The 21068-nt window shown below is 39.6% G+C and overlaps 2 protein-coding genes across 2 annotated transcripts; one reads left to right on the top strand and one right to left on the bottom strand.

The window, feature by feature from the left end:
• Positions 1 to 790: 790 nt before the first annotated feature.
• znf830 (zinc finger protein 830) lies at positions 791 to 3247 on the top strand. Its single transcript, XM_033982499.2, has one exon. The coding sequence runs from the start codon at positions 851 to 853 to the stop codon at positions 1877 to 1879; it is 1029 nt and encodes a 342-aa protein (XP_033838390.1). The 5' UTR covers positions 791 to 850; the 3' UTR covers positions 1880 to 3247.
• efcab14 (EF-hand calcium binding domain 14) lies at positions 3216 to 15797 on the bottom strand. Its single transcript, XM_033983040.2, has 10 exons — positions 15444 to 15797; positions 15029 to 15340; positions 12731 to 12879; positions 11844 to 11989; positions 11003 to 11101; positions 10811 to 10921; positions 8311 to 8475; positions 7242 to 7329; positions 6815 to 6937; positions 3216 to 5279 (listed from the first exon to the last, which is right to left on the bottom strand). Exons 2-10 carry the CDS (start codon positions 15202 to 15204, stop codon positions 5110 to 5112), a joined length of 1227 nt encoding a protein of 408 aa, XP_033838931.1. The 5' UTR covers positions 15205 to 15340; positions 15444 to 15797; the 3' UTR covers positions 3216 to 5109.
• Between the last annotated feature and the right edge of the window lie 5271 nt (positions 15798 to 21068).

The following is a 21068-nucleotide window of genomic DNA, read 5'->3' as shown; positions in this document are numbered from 1 at the left end:
TTGTGACATCATAACAGAATATTTAAACTCTAATTCTTTATACAGTCTATGCAATCATATAAAATCATTGTTTAACTAAAACAATAGTGTTTTTGTTCACTTACATCACTGTTACTCCAAGTACAAACATATTATTATTATTATTACTATTATTACCATATATATATATATATATATATATATATATATATATATATATATATATATATATATATATATATATATATATATATATATATATATATATATATATATATATATATATATATATATATATATATATATATATGTGTGTGTGTGTGTGTGGGGGGGGGGGGGTATATTTGATTTTTGTTGACTTTTATGTGAAGGAGTTTGCTCAGCTGAAGGTGTTTAAAATGTGCTGTAGATTTTGTATTTATTTATTTATATTATTAATTAATAATAATAAAGGTTTACAAACATTTGTGGCATAGTTGAAAAGTTCCGTAATTAATAGGCAGAACAGACAAAGTATTACATGGGAATGCGGAGAAAAAATAAATAAATACATCAATAAATAATAATAAAAAATAATTAAAGTAAAATACTAGGTTTGTCCATAAGATTTAGATCATCTATTACACTCTTAAGTTTTATAGCATTTTTCTTTTCCATAAAACGTACAGATGAGAAAAAAGACAGTTGATTGTTAATGAAATGAGGAAAGATGTGCTGTAGAAATAAACTTGAACTGAATGAGTCGAAGTCCATGAGATCTCGCGAGATTGTCCAACGAGAGCAGCGTGTGTGCGTCATCTTCATGCGACGAGCTCTTGACGAGCTCTTGACGTTAGCTGCCGCGGCTAGCTCTAAAAAACACATTTAAACCATGGCCACGGCAAAGAAAGGGAAGAAAGTGGTGAATCAAGAGGAACTTCGGCGTTTGATGAGAGAAAAACAGCGTCAAGCGTCTGAAAAGAAGCGCGTAGAGTCTCCTTTTGCCCAATACAACAGTCTGGGACACCTCAGCTGTGTCATCTGCGACGTCCAAATCAAGTCCCATCTGCTCTGGACCACACATGTCCTCGGGAAACAGCATAAAGAGAAAGTGGCTGAGCTCAGAGAGGCAAAACAAACACCTCAGAGTCAAGGTGTGAAGAGGAAAACTACAGAACAGGATGAAGGTAGTTTTAAAAAGCCTAAGCCTGTGCACCCTGCGTCCCAGTCCACCCTGTCCACCCAGTCCACGTCCACACTGCCGACAGACTTCTTCCAGAAACCACCAAAACCTGCAGGAGCCAGTCTGCTAGGTGGAGCATATGATGATGACGAAGATGAGGAGAAAGATGAAGATGAACAATCCCAACCCACAAACCCTCAGAGCGCACAGACTCCTGGACTTCCTGCTGATTTCTTTGACAGTTCAATCCCACAGTCTGTGCCAGCCATCTCCCACTCAGGATCCATCCAAAAAGCAGAAACTCCAGAGAAAGAAAAGCCCGAAAAGAAAGATAAAACTGCAGAATCTTTACCAGAGGGCTTCTTTGACGATCCAGTGACAGATGCCAAAGTGCGTAATGTGGAAGCGCCAAAGGATCAGATGGACAAGGAGTGGGAAGAGTTTCAGAAGGAGATGCGACAGGTGAACACCAAATCTGAAGCAATAGTGGCCGAAGAAGACGAGGAGGGGCGTCTCGAGCGGCAAATAGACGAAATAGATGAACAAATTGAGTGTTACAGGAGAGTTGAAGTGCTCAGGGACAAGCGTGACATGGTGAAAGGTCAAACACAGAGGAGAAAAATGGAGAAGATGGAAGTGGATGTCAGTGTGGAGGAAGAGGAGGAGGAGGAGGATGAAGAGGAGGAGCTGCTGGGGCTTCTATCACATGACTGGAGAGCTAAAAGGGCATTGTCATAAGTATCACATGCTTTGGACAACAATTTTGGACTGGTTCATAAACAAACTCCTTTGTGTACTGTAAATATATTTGATACTAAAGAAAAAATGTTGCTTTGTCCGTCTTTTTACACTGACCACGTTACATAGAGCCAAATATGTGTATGTGGTAGTGAGGATAACGCAAGTAATGTTTGTAAGTTTAGTTTATGACCATTATTGCATAATTCATTTAATCCATTCTTCTATTGTAGCCACAGCTGCCCTGGGCTAGACCAACAGGGGGGAAGCTGCCGATCTGCACCATCGGCCCCTTAAATCGCCCCGTGTGTCACTAACTCAAACGCTGAATTCAGTGTGTGAGCTAGTGTTTAAATAAAAAGAGTACAAGTCGAATTATTTTTAACATTTGGATGCGATTGCGATTGATTTGTCAGTTTGATTTTTGGCTTCTCTTTTAAACATTCAGCTCATCAGCCATTTTAATCTACACGTAATCGTAGGACATGGACGCTTTAGTAAGGCCACTGGCTAAAGTACAGACTGTTAAAATAGTAACGTGCACTTAGTTTTCAATCTGAAACACTGGAATTTTTAGCATTCATTTAGTAAATCCTAAGGCAAAATTGCACATCCTTTAACAACTTGACACATCACAATATTGACCTTATTCACCTGTTATGAGTGCAGTGTGTGAGCTAGTGATAGATGCACATTAATATTTCTTAATGGCACAATATTAACATGCAGTAAAGCCACTGCTGCCCCAGTGTAGCTCCTGATATTTCCAGAGACTCCCCACACAAGTACTGACCAGGTCAGGTGAGCATGGGCCTTGTCAAGATGCTGTGACCACGAAACATGTTGTATTTGTTGCCACTCTTATCAAAACTATTAGAAAACTGACACCAACATCAGGAAAAGATGGAGCAATGATTTTTTTTTTTTAGCTAAAAGTTCAAACGCATCACTAACTTCATAGTAAACAGCAAAAGAAAAGTTAAAATCTGTCAACTGGACTAAAGTTTTAAAGTGAAGACGTTTCTCTGCTCATCCAAGTCTCTTCTTCAGTTCTGGTCAGATTCCTGCTGGACACTGCCTTTTATCAGTCTGAAGGAGGAGCTAACGACACTGAAACCAACACTGTTTCTGTATAGTAAACGCTTAAATTTGAATCATTACTAACAAAAAGCATATGCACATTTGAGTTTGGGCCTTGTCAAGACGCACGACCATAAAACATTTTGTATTTGTTGCCACTAAAGTCAGGGAAAGATGAAGCGATAATGAGGAAGGGAAGTTCAAACACACCACTTACTATTATTATGATGCTGCTCACTTTAACAACAGGCACACACAAACTTTAACTGTTTATTTATAAGTGTTCACACAAAAACATTCATTAAATCTCCATTATACAGTAGCAGCGAAGATCCAAAGTCGAGGTTCTGATAATTTGAGCTCAAATAATCATTGTCCTGCAAAGTAGTGTCATGATCATAAATAACTGTTCATGTTATGAGCAACATGCAAAGCTTATTAAATACACATTATTTACCCAACATAATAAAATGAATCAAGTACAATGTGATGGTCAGTGCGTTCACTACCTGTTACACTGCGTGATCCGGGTGCAGGCAGTTTTATATTTACTGTAAAGGTTAAGATAAGATTGCTACATAAGTATGGAGTTCATTCAGTTTGTGTTCATAGCCCTTCAAATCTTACATTGAGATTTTAAAGAAACACGGTTCATAGTGAAAAAAAAATCTCAAATCTGTCGACTGGAGTGAAGACGTTTGGCTGCTCGTCCGTGGACGAGCAGCCAAACGTCTTCACTCCAGTCGACAGATTTGAACTTTTCATTCCTGGACGACTGAGGGATTACACAGAAACACATGATTATTATTTTTGTTTTACACACAAAACGACCAAATAAAACTAGGTGGGAATTAAAATGATCACGAAAACAAAATGGTGGTGTTTTTCGGCTAAAAACAACAGCTGTACATTGTGGTAAAGTTAGAAATAAGCTACAAACATAAGTCGTAAAATCTAGTAGTCTTCAGTAAATATATACACACACACCGGGCTGTATAAATAACTAATAGGTGAATATGAGCGTGTTTGGGTTGCGTTTGTAATAAGATAAAAACAAGCAAAGACTGTATAAAGAAGTGGACTGAGTGAGTGTGACGTTAACACAGCGTCCGGCTCCAAATGTGAGGATGTAAAAGGTAACGCTGTCAATCAAACCTGTTGCTAATGCTAACAGAGAGACCTCGGGGACAGAAGGACCTGATTTGTCTGTTATTAATGTTCATATCTTGATTTACAGACACAATAGTGAAATAAAAACCCCAGGATCATGTAGAGGGTTAATACGAACATTTAAGACCAAAATGATGAGTCTGGGGACAGAGTTTTTCAGAAAAACAAAAAGGAAAGTCAAAATAACAAAAAATAAAGAAAGAAAGAAAATAAACAAAAAAAAAAACACCTCAAAATAACAAAAAAAAAAAAAAAACAGAAAAAAACCTCAAAAAAACTAAAAAAAAAAAAAAAAATTAAAATAAAAAAAAAAAAAAAATCAAAATAACTAAAATAAATTATAACAAAAATAACCAAAAAAAAAACCTCAAAATAACAAAAAAAATTAAAATTAAAAAATAAACTCAAAAAAAAAAAAGAAAAAGAACCCCAGGATCATGTAGAGGGTTAATATGAACATTTAAGACCAAAATGATGAGTCTGACAGCAGCAGAGACAGAGAGTTACAGTTTTTCAGTAGAAAGTGAATTGGAGCCAGAGTTGATGGAGCTGGAGCCGCACACATGATCACTTCCTGTTTGTAGATTAGCTGTGTCCATTTATATAAACAGTCTATGAAAACTACATAAACCCACATGAAAATAAAACATTACATAAAGGAGCAAAATAAAACAAAGCCAAAACTGTAAAAGAAAAGTTGTCAAGTTGTACCAGTCGTGTTTGTTATAGTAAAAAAAATAAACAGATGAGAATGGTTCACGACACTTACCATGATGAACTGAGCGTAAATGAAAACTTACAGGAATAGCAAGAAAAAAACGTGTGATTTTTGAGACCTTGTCAGCGCCGCGTCGCCACAGTCCAGTTGATAAATATTCATCTCATCAAAGTGCAGCAGTTACTCAATAAAAACAGTTTGGTAAAAGTCCACACCATAGACCCTTCGATACTGTTCACCGCAAAAGCCGTCGCACCGGAGCTCACAAACCCGCCGCCGCCTTCAGCTCCACCCACGAGAACCTGCCGTCCCCGTCAACGTCAAAACAAGACACGCGGTGAGCGCTGGGAAGACGCTGTCCAAATACGGTCTGCAGGTCCTGGTACGAGAGGATGGATCCCACCTCTGCACGATGCAAGACGTCCTCCAGGTCTGAGAAGAAGAGGGAAGACTGATTTTTGTACATTTAAAACTGGACCTTTATTAGTTTCAATAGATTAGAACAAAAGCAGCGAGGTTAAAGGTCAGAATTTACACAACATGGAAACTTATGAAGCTTTAAGTCGTGTTCTAATCCTGTTTCCTCCTCAAAAACAGACCTGGAGTTGTGTTTTGTTTCATTCACACATGTTTGAGTCACACATTATTATGTCTGTTACATCTACAAAGCTCAAAACGCTCCGTTCCACCTTGTGATGTCATCAAGTGGGAGTTTTAAAGTGAACAGCTCCTTTTACCTTTAGTTCGGTAGAGATTAGCAATTCCAGAGCTAAAATGATCCAAATGATTCTAGAAATGAAGGTGTGTGGAGTTTAAAAACACAGTGGAGCACTTCCTGTATCACCACATGATGACATCACAAGGTGGAACAGAGTGTTTTCAGTTTGAGAGAAGAACTTTAGAACCTAAATATACAGGGTTTGTGTGTTAAACATGTGTGAATGAAACAAAACACAACTCCAGGTCTGTGTGTGACGAGGAAACGACATTAAAACTGATAAAGAAAATAAGGTAAAATGACCCGTTTAAAGTCAACAGCCCGTCAAAAGTTAAAATTGTGGTGTTATAAGATGTAGTCACTTTGTACAATCTAAAACTTATATTTTCACACTTGGCTAATGATTATTTTAGGTGCATTGACACTGATGTATTGACACTGGCGTCGATACATAAAAACTGTTGGTTGGGCCTTTAACTGGATGTAATAAAACGATTTCCAGGCTGATTTTGGGTTAGTTTGAACTTTTCTTCATACAAAACTGTTCTGTCATGATGTGCTGATGAAATAAGAGTTACGTAACACAACAGGATCCATTTTGTAATAAGTTCACTGTGTTTTAAGAGACATTTTGCGTCGCTGGTCTGGGTTAATATCAGGTCAAAGCATCTATGATTATTTTGACATACAATACATTTTTCAGCACAATTCTAAATATTTTTAACAACATTTATTGCATCGACTCTCTTTCTTTCAGGCGTTTCAGCAGAATCACGATCTCTTTATCTACAACGAGACAATGAATATCACTAATAACATTTGGTACTGCCTCGGCGTCCTTTGCTGCCATCTCTTATCTTTTTATTTTACGCACAAACACTGACACAAACACACACACAGTCCCACTCCTTTTGTGTAAATCGTAATCTTTGATCCCCTTCTGTGTAATAAAATACACTTCTGAGCTCTTTTCCTCCTCGTCCTCTTTGTTCTTTGATCATTTGTAGCTGAATCATGTGGCAGTTCTAAAGTCGTCTGCTGTAGCTAATGTCAGTCCTGTTCTGCGTGTTCTCTTCTATTTGAACATTCCATCACTAATCCTGCTTCATGAGACAAAAGAACGTCTGATTCTGGTGTGATAATAACTTCATTATGTGCAACACAACAGTCCGACACTTTACAGTTTACACAAGGCTCCATCACGTCTCATTACAGCTTTACTTTGTCACAACACTGAAAAAACACACACCTTTTAACGTCACGACTCCGGGCAGAGTCAGCCGCTTCAGACACGCCCTCCGAGCGTCTCTCCTGGAGCGCTTTGGACTGAGGAAGCGTGGATGTCTGCTCGTCTGCTGCTCTGTGGGCGCCGCTGTGGGCAGGAAATACAAAAGAAATATTTAAGAAGAGAAGGCAGAAGTGTAAATGTGCAGGTGTGTGGCCAAATGTCACAGTGTGTAAAGAAGTGAATCATGTAGAGGGTTAATACGAACATTTAAGACCAAGATGACCAGTCTGAAGCAGCAGGTACAGAGAGAGGACACAGTTTTTACATAGAAATAGAATTAAAGCCAGAGTCGATGGAGCAGGAAGTGCGCACATGATCACTTCCTGTTTGGAACGCTGTGGTTAGCAGGTTAGCTCTGTCCATTTACATAAACAGTCTGTGGTCATACCCTGCACAGGGACGTCCTGAGGCGTGGCTTTGGTTGTTGTGGGGTCATTTGTCTTCTCTGGGTTGTGAGTGACGACTAAAGGGGTGTCCTGTAATCATAAAGAAACACATGAGAAACACAAAAGAAACACATGAGAAACACAAAAGAAACACATGAGAAACACAAAAGAAACACAGAAGAAACACTGAAGAAACACAGAAGAAACAGAAGAAACAGAAGAAACACAGGAGAAACACAGAAGAAACAAAGAAGAAACACAGAAGAAACAAAGTAGAAACACAGAAGAAACAAAGAAGAAACACAGAAGAAACACATGAAGAAACAGAGAAGAAACACAGAAGAAACAAAGAAGAAACAAAGAAAAAACAAAGAATAAACACAGGAGAAACAAAGAAACACAGAAGAAACAAAGAAGAAACACAGAAGAAACACATGAAGAAACAGAGAAGAAACACAGAAGAAACAAAGAAGAAACAAAGAAAAAACAAAGAATAAACACAGGAGAAACAAAGAAACACAGAAGAAACAAAGAAGAAACACAGAAGAAACACATGAAGAAACAGAGAAGAAACACAGAAGAAACAAAGAAGAAACAAAGAAAAAACAAAGAATAAACACAGGAGAAACAAAGAAACACAGAAGAAACAGAAGAAACAAAAGAAACACAGAAGAAACAGATCCACGGTCAAGTCTCATATTTTGCGTTTTATCTAGTCTAATTTGAGGCCATGTTTAGACCTATTTTAGTTTTAATGTAGTCCAGGTTTAGATCTGGTGGTGCACTGAAAGTGATTGTGATATTGACCTTATAAGGCTCCGCCCACCTTTTCCATAAATGCTAAACCGCGCTAACCTTTGTCATAGCACTTCAGGTTAGGGTTAGTGGTTAAGTGGAAATGCCGTTTCAATGGAGAATTTGAGAAAGGTTTCGGCACCAATTCTCTGGGAACTAAAGTACAGAACATATTTACTGTCCAGATCTGTAGCTCCATACGAACTAAGACAACCCACATGACGATGTCGACGCCCACGATAACCTCCGAGATAAGGTGAGTAGATGCGTTCTTACGGCGGGCTTTGGCGTGTGGTTGGACCGGTTCTCCACAGAGGCCAGTCTGTGGGACAGGTCAGCCACAGTGGACAGCAGCAGGTGGATCTGCTCGTCGGTCCAGGTGTGGTGCAGCTCCTCCGTCTTGTTGGCTTCACTCACAGCCTTTTTCAGATCTGTCAGATCCTGTAAACAGAGACAACAGGGTTTTTATGGACAAATACCACGGTTTATTTTAACCTAGTGTCACTCAGACAAGACCCAAGAAAATGATGTTTCTGCTTCATTAGTAGTAAAAGAACTCCTACACTCCTACAACGTTTTGTCCAATTGACAGGGGTTTTTTTTTCTTTTGCGATGGATCAGACCTGGACGACTGAGGGACACACAGATATTTGCTTCATTAGGACATTTCAGGGGTAAAAAAATATTACAATAGAATTACAGTTGTCCCTCAATATGTCGAGGTTCACCTTTCATGATCTCTCTGTTTTGTGGATTTTTTTAGAGCATTTTATTTTTACAGCATATGAGCGTGCATTGTGTCGTGCGTCCTGATTGGCTGTTGGACTGTAGACCATTGTGTCGTGCGTCCTGATTGGCTGTTGGACTGTAGACCATTGTGTCGTGCGTCCTGATTGGCTGTTGGACTGTAGACCATTGTGTCGTGCGTCCTGATTGGCTGTTGGACTGTAGACCATTGTGTCGTGCGTCCTGATTGGCTGTTGGACTGTAGACCATTGTGTCGTGCGTCCTGATTGGCTGTTGGACTGTAGACCATTGTGTCGTGCGTCCTGATTGGCTGTTGGACTGTAGACCATTGTCCATCAGTCTCCTCCGTGCCGTGTCTCCTGTCCAGTACAGAATGTGTTCGGACAAATTTACATAAACGTTGGATCTCAGTGTGACTCTGAAGTGCTGTACGTTTGCAATTTGTTTTCTCCCCGACAAAACCCACAATGTCGATGAAACGTTCTGCACCGACAAAGACGCCTACGAAGGTTTGAACTTTGAGAGAGTTTAAACGAGAGAGAAATGTGAGAAAATGTTAACGTCTGTGTGAGAAAAGTGTATAAAGTGTGTGGTGAGGGGTTTTACAGACAAAAACAGAGAGAATAATGTAAAAAATAAAGCTCATACTTCGCGGATTTCACCTACTCAGGGTTAAGTGTCTTGCCCGAGGACACAACAACAGTATTCATCTGTGGAGCTGGAATTGCACCACCAACCTTCAGATCAGTGGACACACGCTCTACCAACTGAGCTACTGTCCATTTTATAGATTCAAGACATGAAAAACAGTTGAAATATTAATAATCTCTATAAACATAAACTAAATAAACATAAATACTTTCCAAAGCTCAGAACCCCAGAGTTTTCAGCTGAGCTCTTGAACAGTTCCACAGTGGTATTTACACGCATCTCCATGAGCAGAACAACGCTCACAGATAACTGACCTAGTTTCTCTGGGAAAAAAAAAGATAACATCTAAGCTCCTAAAATAGATTGGCACTTGTTTCATGCATTATAAATGACAAGTGAGCGGCTGCGTCGTAGCGATGACAGGACCTTCTTAACCCTTTGACTCGCTGGAAACTAACGTGACAAACACAGCCAAAAGATTCACCTCGAGTCGGCCACAAATAAACAACTTCATCGAAAGCTTGGAACCCGTTCTCTCAGCTGGATCTGTGCCACAGACATAATCATCACCACAGAACGGCGCTGGCACAGAAACGAGGGACGGGACAATAATCGTAATCTCCATTATATCACCACAATGTGCAGAAAAAAGAGAATTATCAACAGGGGAGTCGACAGGGGTCTGTTTAGGGGCCCAGAATTGAACCGTTTTTCTATTAATTTGTCTTAGAGGGGGGCCCATGTGAGGCTTCTTGTCCCAGGCCCCCAATTTGCAGTTAACGGCCCTGCTCATCCATTATATTCTCAGTTAAATCGTAGTTGTTTTCACTGATAACAAAGTACAAGACTATAACAGTGTTTAAATATGGAGAATTATTCATAATGTTAAGATTATAATGATTCATATCCACAACATTTCTTTATTAACATTATTTTATATCACATTCACGTGATATAATCGTTAATCGCAATTATTTTGGCCATGATAATCGTCACACAGAATTGTAATACTGCCCCACGCCTCACAGAAACGTAGCACTTTAGTTATTCACGAGTTTATTAAGACTTAATCTGACAGACTATAATTGAATTTTTTAGATAAAGAAAGTGTTATCATCGAACGCAGATATGTAAATAAAATAGACAAGACGTCCAGCTGCACAAATGGAAATCTGCCTCGCTTCATAAAAAAATCCATCAGCTTTGCTCAAGTGAAAAACAGGAGCTTAAAGCGTTTTCCCAGATTTGAATTGGAGCAGATCAACTTTTATAGCAACAGCTCAAAGCACGAATTACTTTGCAAACTAAATCTCTTTTCTTTTTGAATCCCAGAGCAACACAGGCTTAAAAATCTGTATTAAAATAAGATTACAGCTACCATCGTTTTCTTCAGTTCACTCTCTTTTTTCTTCTCGGTTTCAAGGGCGTCCTGCAGAGTTTTCACATCGTGCTGGACACTTGTGAGCGTGCTCCCGATCGTCGCCACGCTCTGAAAGCACAAGAGCAGCTGGAGTTTGGAAAACATGGAGGAAAAATATTTGAAAAGATGTTTGTTTTTCATTTTGTTTACCTTCTGAAGCTCTTCTACAGTTGTGGGAAGACTGATTAGGTCTGCAGCTGATTTGAGGTTTGATTTCAAATGATTGACAGCAGAGTCGAGTAAACTGATCTGGAGGAGAGATTCAGTTACTACATACTGTATATAACCAAATACAACACAGCTAAAGGCAAAGCATGTGTGTATTTGCTGATTAAGTAATATTTACAGTATGAGTTTATTATATCTGCACTTTATTCAAAGGTGGAACATAGTGAAGGAAAAGTAGTAATGTAAACTTAAGTATTTTATGTTTTATGTCTTGTTCATTTCTCTACTCTATGTTGTGAATATTGTTGTTTGCAAAAGTACACATTTTAGGTATCTGTACTTCACTTTATCAAAATCACCACATTTGAAGGTTTATAAGACTCAAAATCTGTGAAAAATATTTTTACTTTTTACTCTTTAAGTACATTTTTAACAAGTAATTTAACACTTGATACTTATATTTTTCAAATGTTACTTTTACCTATTTGAGTATATTTTGCCCCTATATCTGTACTTTTACTTCAGTAACAAAAAGGATGAAACTGTACAATTGTGTAAACTGGATATAATATAATGAGTGTTTAAGGCTAATCTGTTTGGTCCCTATAACAGACTCCAAATATAAATTAGCAAAAGCCAAAATAGATTTGATTTTACATGTATTTCTATGTCTGAAACTGTTACCAGAATGTGCTTGTGTTTTTACATTTTTTGTGATATAAACTGTGTTGCTGTGTCATTTCCACAGATCTACAACATTTATACAAATCTCTTTCTCTTTCAACTTTGACTAATGTAAATAATTAATGAAGAATTTAAATACCTTCTTGTTGATTTCTGTGAGGTTAGACCAGAGCTTGTTGAGGCCTTTTTCTCCTTTCTCCATGTCATCCAGCTCCCTCTGCTTGTTTTTCAGGTCTTCACTCAGTTTCGGTATTTCACTTGATGACACTTTTTGGCTGGATTCCACTATCAGTCAGAGAAAATGATAGGAATCATGTAAATAGGTCGATTGGATTTGAACAACAGGGCGTCAGTAAAGTCTCTTTACAGTTTAAAGATGCATTACAAAGGCAGTTGATCAGATATCTTCATAAGACTTGTTTTATTCAGTGGTTTACAAAGTTGTTTTTTTTCCTCATTTAACGCACCTCTATATGGGCTCCATTAGTGGCACGAAGCACATCAGGATGGAACTGGAGTTCTTGCCATGTTTCGCTGTAGCAGAGACTCATCAATGGTTCAATCACATCTGTATCTCTGGCTTTAGTTCAGTAATGTCCCGTATATTTGTCTTTAACATGACCTCAGAGAAAGAAATCCAGAGGTGTGAGATCTGGGCCATCCTTTCAATCCAACTCTCTGGAAATGTTTGACTGAGGAACTCATGAACATGTGATTAAAAACTTGTATAACCACTGAGTCCAACATTACAAAACTGGACTCTTTGGCGTCGCAATTTCATAATCTGCCTGCTCCTGTTTTTAATGTTTTATATGGACTTTCATACTTGTTTCAGCTTGTATTGTATTTTAAACAGGGTGTCCATGAAAAAGAAAGCCCAAGTGCTCTCATTGGGTTCCTCTGTGTAAATAAAGATAAAAAAGAAAGAACTAATCTAATTCCTATATTTTATCAAATGCCTTTGTAATTAAATAAAAAAATAGTAACGAGACTTTATAGACAGCCTGTACTTTCCCAGCTTCTTACTGTTGTGTAGCTTCTCCTTCAGTGCATCGAGGTCTTCCTTAAGGGCGATCTGCATCCATATTAGCCCCGCGCAGGCCATGACACAAGCCGCGAGGATGATGAAGAGAAACAAGGGGTAGCACACACTGCAGCACTGCGCGTAGCTTCTCCTGTGAAGGGACCAAATGCGGTAACATTAGACACGCTCACTGCGCCGCTACTTCCATTATTAATGATGCAGAATCAGGATTTTCAGATGGGAATTTAAAACGCTGACTGTTGAGTAATGGAGGTTCAAAATATGAGCCGGGGCTGAGTCGCACACTGTAAAAATGAACAATCCTTAAGGGAATGCACACGTAACATGATCGGCTTTTGGAGCTGTGTTTGTCAAACTTTATACAGCAACATTTCATGATTTCAAACAATACATACTTCATCAAGCAAACTGACCAAGGAGCAGATCAGTAGAACTATGCACTTCTAATGTTGTTGCTTTATTATTTCAACTACTAAAGCAAAAGAAAAATATTAAATCTGTCAACTGGACAAAACATTGTAGAAGTGAAAACGTTTGGCTGCTCATCCAAGCCACTGCTTCAGTACTGTTCAGATTACTGCTGGACCTTGTATCTGTCTGAAGGTCTATGTCTATTTTGTTTCGTCTAAGTGTGCACTGTGACTCCTGCTAAGCCTAGTCATTCAAGCCCCTAATGAGTGATTTCACACCTATTAGCATCCTGGCTAGCTCTGTTGTTTCCTTTGTTTGCTCTGGGTCTGAGGGTGGAGTTATAGATGGAGGATAAACGACGTCTGAAGCCCCTATTCCAGTTCAAGGAAGGATTGTCTTCACTCCTACAAAGTTTTGTCCAGTTGAGAGATGTTATATTTTTCTTTTGCCGTGGATCAGACCTGGACGTCTGAGGGATTACACAGATTTCAAGTACTAAAATGCCAATGTAAAACACAAAAGCTGGGGATTATACTAGGTTACCTTTTTAGTCTGTTAATAATCTTTATATTTTTCTAGTCATTGTCCAGGTGTTTTAACTCCCAAAAGACTGGGGCAACGTGAAATATGTAGAAGGTAAGAAACGGCTTTGATGAGCAGCAAAATGTCTTCACTCCATCAACTTTTTGTCCATTTGACAGATTTGAATTAGACCTGAACGACTGAGGGATTACACAAACAATATTGCAATTATATTTCAGGTCAAATTGTGAAAGAATTTTTTCACTGTTGTTCACTGTTGTGGCTGTCCTCAAGCCTGAAAAAGGTCAGACGGATTGAAACATTGTACTAATAAAAGTGAACCAAGAGTGAGACAATGTGCAGGAGACGTCTTAAAACCTTTCTCCTCTAACGCACCTGTCACAGATTCTACACAGAAACGTGTTTATACGATGGAAACATAAGTGTGATTGGATGAGAATAGTTAAGATTATAAAAGTGAAGCATACAAAGTTGTTCTGAGACCAAAGTCTAACTGTTTAACCACTACTGACACTAGATCTCAGCCCATAGTAAACACTGATGACGCAAATGTGAAACCACAACAATGCTGAGATAGTTCTGTGCGGATTTAGCACTGCACATCCTGCTGCTGCAGCTGGACCATTGTTACAGGGTCAATAGGAGCTGGTCTGATTCTCACGGTAATGTCCTGTTATTAAAAGTCAGTTACACTCATTGTCATGTCCCTTTATTGAAACATTATTAAACTCATTCTGATTCTCACTGTAATGTCCAGTTTAAAATGTTATTAGCAGTAGGTCTAATACTTTCTGTAATGTCCTGTGGTTAAAATATTAAGTTATTCTGATTCTCAATGTAATGTCTTTTTATTAAAATATTAAAAGTCTGACTCTCACTGTGACATCCCTTTATTACACTGTTCTTAAACTCATTCTGACACTCACTGTAATGTCCCATTATTAAAATATTATTAAAGTCAGGTATTTAAAGTATGACACGTAATGCCCTGCTCTTAAATCATTAAGTTTATTCTGACACTCACTATAATGCCCTGTAATTACAATAGTAAAAGTCTGTCTGATTCTCACTGTAATGTCCCGTTACTAAAAGTCAGTTATTTAAAGTCACTCACTGTAATGTTTTTTTATTCACTAATGTCCTGTTATTAACATGTCATTAAACTCATTCTGACACTCACTGTAATGTTTCTTAATTAAAACATTAAGTCAGATACTCACTGTCCTGTTATTAAAATATTATTAGCAGCAGGTCTAATATTTTCTATAATGTCCTGTTATTTAAGTATAAACTATATAAGTATAAGTATAAACTCTTCCACTCACTTTCCAAACCCTGCAGCCCCGTTCATGCTGTTAAACTCTTCATCCTCGGAGCTGGACTCAGACTCGGATCCCGGCGGCTCTGTCCGGAGGAGCCGATGCCCTGATCCTTTCTTGGTCTTTTTTCTTTTACTCTCCCCGAGTCCGATGAGCGCGTTCAGCTCCTTCCTCTTCTTCATCTTCTTCTGTGGAGTCAGCGAACCCGCCGAGCCCGACTTAAATCCCACCAGACCCAGTGTTTTATCCAGTTTGGAGATGATCTGTGTCCCGCGGATCAAGCTAAAGGCTAAAGGCTAATGTTTTAGCCACAGAGAGCTGCATAGAAAACAGTGCATCAGCTTAGCACAGTCACAGCTTTAGAATAAAACACACGAGACTAAACAAACTAAACGAACAGTTAGTTTAAAAAGACACTCACCAAAAGTCCTCCAGGGTTATATGAGTTTAACCTCTCCACACCCGGGAAACATGCTGCAGCCTCAGCTAACTGTCACAATGCTAACAGATGCTAACAGAGCTAACAGCTGTCATAATACTAACAGAGCTAACTGAGCTAACGGGGCTAACAGAGCTACAGCTGCGGTCCTCTGGGGTTTATTCAACTACGAGTAAAAACACGATCATGTGACGAGTACATGTTTGAGAAGGACTCACAGACACTTCATAAACGCGTAAATAAAATGAAATAAAACACACACGAGAGTCCGTCTGTGTCCAAGAGCCGAGTCTGTGGAGCTGAGCCGCGTCACAGTGAACTCTGCGCTGATTGGACGAGGGAGGAAGAGCTGACGTCAGAGTAAACTCTGCGCTGATTGGAGGAAAGAGGAGGAGTTGCGCGTCCTCGGCTCCTCTCGGCTTTTTTCGGCTCCTCTCGGCTCCTCTTCGCTCGCTCTGCTCTATTTGGCCTGTGTGCACTGGTTTTGCTGATTTCTGTTGAACATGTGGGAGAGGTGGGTTCTATCCTGGTCCAGTCTGCAGCTCTGAACAGCAAAAGAGCCACAATGGCTCATTTCAAATTAATTTAAAGAAGTCATTTAAGTGTTTGGAGCTGTTAACACTTATAAGATTTTCTGTTTCTGTGGCTTTGTGGCTTATTTAAAGTGCGTTAGGGGTCTGGGGGTTTTGTGCATTTTGGTGCATTTTATGTGTAATATTTACTCTCCAAAATGATCATTATTTTTTCTGATTTTATGCATGAGATTAGCTTAGACAAATAGTAAACAAATATAAATAATACAAATTATTTCACTAGAATGAATACTCTGTGCTACAGACACCATCAAATACTTAATAATAAAGTATCCTCAATCAAAGTACACCCCTGTTCTGGTCTCTTCTATGAGCTCGGCCGTGTCTACAGCAGTGCAAAAGGCCACACTGCAACTTCATTTAAAATGCACCTTTATTTTTAGCTTTTAAAATAATGACACTTCATAGAGGAATATTGTCTTTGTCTCTGTGAAACTTGAACACACCTCAGTTTGGTCTGGACCCGTCGCTGTTTATTATAAAGTGAAAAACATCTCCAGCTGTAATGGAAAAACTGGTTAACGTGAAAGGTCAAAGACGTTTGTCTGATGAATCCAGACTGATCTCTGTGTTTTATACAGATTAATATCAGTCTGGTCCACGTCCTCCGCTGCGTCTCAAGCCCAGTCAAACGTGATCCAATCAGATCTGTTTATTTCTGTGACACATGTGAAACGAACGAGCTCATTGGTCACCTCTGATTTACAAATAAAATCACATTTCTCTCGTTTCAGTTTAGTGCTTCTCTTTGATTCTACAGAACTCTGCTATGTTTTTCAGCCTCTGTCATATTTTTTTCCTTTATGACACTTCTGGATCACGTCTGTCCCTGATTGGCTAATCCACCTGTCAATCACACCCATCTGAAAACATTCACCATGGACCAGACTCACATCTTCATATTGTATTGACTCGTGTGTGTTCTGGATCCCAGACGACATGGATGACCTACATTTACTGTAAATGTTTGTTCAGATGATGGTGCCACTCGTCGTCTTTTTGGGCCGATTCAGTTTATTTTTCAGTTCCATTTATTTTTGGAGAGCCATGAAATAAAACAGCTTCACCTTGTGACGCTTCAGAAAGTGGGAAAGTCACACAATGAAACAGTCACTGGTTTTGCCTGACAAATCCGATGATGTTTTTCTGTATTTATTCATACAGACAGAAATGTTTTTTTTTTCTGGATCCCAAGAAAAACAGAAGCGTCAGAGAAAAGTCACGAGAAATCCATCTAAATTTAGAGATTCACAGAGACAAAACTCTGAAAAATCACAGTTTATTTGTTCCATATATTTTCATCCAATACAGATAAAATGTTCAGGACTAAACCAGGTCTAAACCAGAACTGAACCAAGACTAAACCAGGTCTAAACCAGGTCTAAACCAGAACTGAACCAAGACTAAACCAGGTCTAAACCAGAACTGAACCAAGACTAAACCGGACCTCGACTTTGACAATGTTTAAATCCAGACTCAGTTCTGTTTGAGGGTTTAATTCTGCACTTTTCTCTTTTAATGTCACTTTTATGATTATTTATGTTTTGATTTGTCGTATTGTGATTTTAATGTATTTCTTATTTTGTAAAACACTTTGAATTACTTTGTGAATGAATTGTGCTGTAGAAATAAACTTGCCTTTTTATTGTTATATGAAAACAAAATGAATAAATAAATGTAGATTGTACACAGTAGTTTCCTTTACACATAAAAACACCAGACAAATATGGCGGGACATTTGACCAAACTGAGGCACATTCACGTTTCAGATGTGGAAGACGACGAAGAACAAGTAGTAAAGTGCTGTACTTAAGTAGAATGTTTATGTATCTGTACTTTACTTAAGTACATTTTACAGTGTGTACTTTTTACTTTTACTTGAGTACATTTGAGAGCAGTATCTGTACTTTCTACTCCACTACATTTTTTAACGGGACTGAAAAGTAAAAGTATTTTTCAGATGATTTGAGGTTTTTTTTTTTTTACCAAGTTCGTGGAAACATCCTGAATAAAGTTTAAGCTTAAAAAAAAAAAAAACAACAAAATTCAGGAAAAAAAAAAGGTTTGTTTTGTCCCTGTGACCAAAATATGTGTCACTTTAAATCAGTATCACCACATTTACACTTAAGTGAACAACATTTGTGTGAAATACTTTTACTTTTTACTCTTAAAGTATATTTATAACCAGATACTTTAATACTTTTACTTAAGCAGATTATTCCATGGGATACTTTTACTTTTACTTGAGTAACTATTAATTCTGTATCTGTACTTTTACTAAAGTAACAGTATTGAGTACTTCAGGTAAGTTATGTGGCGTTATTTTATTTTAGGCTCCAGAAACGAGGGCGAAAACATTTTTAGGTGAGTGTGTAGTGCCCCCCCCGGCCCCCCGTAGACCCGGCCCTGCGCATATGGACAGTGGGCCAGAGCGCATGGGCCAGAGCGCATGGGCCAGAGCGCATGGGCCAGAGCGCCTGGGCCAGAGCGCATGGGCCAGATGACTTCAGTTGTTCGGCTCTTTGACCTTTTCCCTTCACATCCTCTCTAAGTATTTATAACTCACCAAAATATGTTCCTCTTTCATTTTTCTGCGTGCCTCTTTAGCAGTGGACCCAGTGGGCCTGTGGAGCTATTGGGCCGGCCCAGCAAGACACTGGCCCCGCGTGGTACGACCGGCAGACTGTGGCCTTTACCGAACCCCTACCGACCCGCTCTTGGCTTTGAAAAATTGTTCTTTTATGCGCAGTTCCCACACTACACCGCGGCTATAGTCATAAGTACAATAGTGTGTCAAAGCCGCTGTGGTGTCGCACTTTACAAAAGCACGAGACGCTCTGCATGTCTGCGGATTGTGTCACGGGAGGAGATAGGCCCCCTGCTGGTTGCTTTATTACCAACAGAAAAGGTTTGTCATGTGACGCCAATCATATCACAATAAAGACCCGCCCACACACGCACAAAGCTAATGCTAGCCCAGATTACAGTCGCACTAAAGAGTCGACCCTCATCCGTCGTGATCGTTAGCGCGGGGAGCGTATTGTTCTGTCTGAATATATTTACTGTGAACGCGGCGGTATCATGTAGATACAGCAAAACAAAATTCAATCAGCCGCTCGCCTCTACTAAGAACACCTGGTGGGGGGACAAGCACCACGCTGGGGGCCCGCGCCGACCCGCTCAGCGTGGGCCACAGGAATCAAAGTAACAGGAGCGTTTCATCTCCGCGCTGCAGCCGCCTCACGTTCTCTGCTGGTTCTTTTTTCTTCGCCTAATCTATGGTTAAGTCTGGAAAATGATGCCACTTCACCTTGTGCCTTCGTAGCGATTGGGCGGAGAGGGGGGGGGGGTCGGGCCGGGGAGCGCTCCGAAGCACTTGTTAGCGTACTTATTAGCGTACTTTGTTCACAGCGGGGGGAGGGACTCTGAAGTGATCCTCGCCGCAGCTGTTCGGGGCAGGGCCTTTGGGTGCTGACAGAGGATGTAAACAGGAGCGCGGCGTAATCAGACGGTTTAATCTGAGGCGTCGTTTTGGCCCAGGTTTCGCCCGGTGAATGTGTGTTTTTCCGCAGCCAGATTTTGACTCCAGGCGATTCGTGTTTATTTACGAATCAGTCAGACGTGTCGGGTGATTCAACATTGCATGTTTGTTGCCACAATTTGGGAAAGAAAAGATTAACTCAAGATGTTTGACAATCAGCTTTGACACGGAAAAAGAGGTTCATTTTATTGAGGCACAAACATCGTCCCATCAAAATAAATATAAATAAATGACACTATCAGGATCAAATGACCAAACACAGGCTTGAGTTTCAGCTTCGCGTTAAAGCTGCCATTTTGTAGACCTGTCTTTGACCATTTAAACCAGCCCTATAATGCTTGAGTCTCTATGGTTCTCATCTCTGTTATAATTTAAACATTTTAAATCACAATATTCATCTAAAAACACTTCATAAAAGAAACACTCCAGCTCATTTCAAGTTAGAAAACTGTGGTGTCCAGTGGAGCCGTAAACGTCATTACAGCATGCTGTCGGCGCCCCCTATGGACAGTTAATTAGAAACATTTTTTTACCAAAATGATTACACAACACCGAGGAATCCTACAAGTATCACTGATTAAGAAAATAAAACTGAAGGACGAAGTGCGTACAAAGCAGTGGGTGTGTGCCAGTGGCGGCCAACTTATTTTGAAGACGCCCCCGTTTCACCTCCATTGAGACACGCCCACTGTGACACGCCCACTTTAGATGGTTTTAGTTTTAGATGAATATTGTGATTTAAAATATGTAAATGATAACAGAATGATCCACAGATTGTATCGGTAGAGCAGTTTAAAAATAGAATCTGATTGAACCAAATAAGATGCATAAAATACACAGTACCAGGGGAGTCGACATGGGGGGGCACAGGGGTCCGTTGTCCCGGGCCCCAGGGTTTTAGGGGCCCAGAATTGGACTCTCTTCCTTTTCATTTATATTACAGTGGGGCCCGTGTGAATCTTCTTGCCCCGGTGTCTCCACTTTTCTGTGCAGTGGACCTGGATAGTACCACCAGATGAACTTATCACATTATGCTAATAATGCTAAAACGAGTCTGAAATTTGGTCCTGTATTCTGGGAACGCGCCCGCTCAGTCATGACCACAGCGCTCCCGTCTGTTCTCGCGTGTGTCTCGTGGAGTTATTCAGGCGCAGGGGGATATGAAATATTAATCATCCAAAGCGTCTCTGATGAAACAGCAAAACGCTCCCAGTAAACAAGGCTTTTTTAGCTTTAACTCGCTCTCATTTAGCCATAAGTAGTGAGCTGATGAGCGCGGAGATTTGAGACGGCCCCCAGACGCGGACTTTTTCGGAGCAAATCAGCGAGTCTGTTTTTATTACGCAATGAATATTTATCTAGTTAAATTATTCAAAGCAGTCTCACTTTAGTCTATGTTTTTGTAGCTGCGACATAAACATATGGCAATTAGGCGGCGTGTCGTTGAACTCAATGTCAGGCCTTTTAGACAGA

This window comes from Periophthalmus magnuspinnatus, chromosome 17 (assembly GCF_009829125.3).
Source record: "Periophthalmus magnuspinnatus isolate fPerMag1 chromosome 17, fPerMag1.2.pri, whole genome shotgun sequence".
Classification (NCBI taxonomy): Eukaryota; Metazoa; Chordata; class Actinopteri; order Gobiiformes; family Gobiidae; genus Periophthalmus; species Periophthalmus magnuspinnatus.
This window is presented reverse-complemented; position numbering and strand designations above follow the sequence as displayed.

Excerpts from the sequence above, each read along its gene's own strand:
- znf830 (XM_033982499.2), top strand. The coding sequence starts at position 851 with ATGGCCACGGCAAAGAAAGGGAAGAAAGTGGTGAATCAAGAGGAACTT.
- efcab14 (XM_033983040.2), bottom strand. The coding sequence starts at position 15,204 with ATGAAGAAGAGGAAGGAGCTGAACGCGCTCATCGGACTCGGGGAGAGT. Across the intron at positions 11,990-12,730 it reads GAAGGAGAAGCTACACAACA|TGGAATCCAGCCAAAAAGTG; the intron begins GTAAGAAGCTGG and ends TCTGACTGATAG. Across the intron at positions 7,330-8,310 it reads ACCACACGCCAAAGCCCGCC|GACACCCCTTTAGTCGTCAC; the intron begins GTAAGAACGCAT and ends TTATGATTACAG.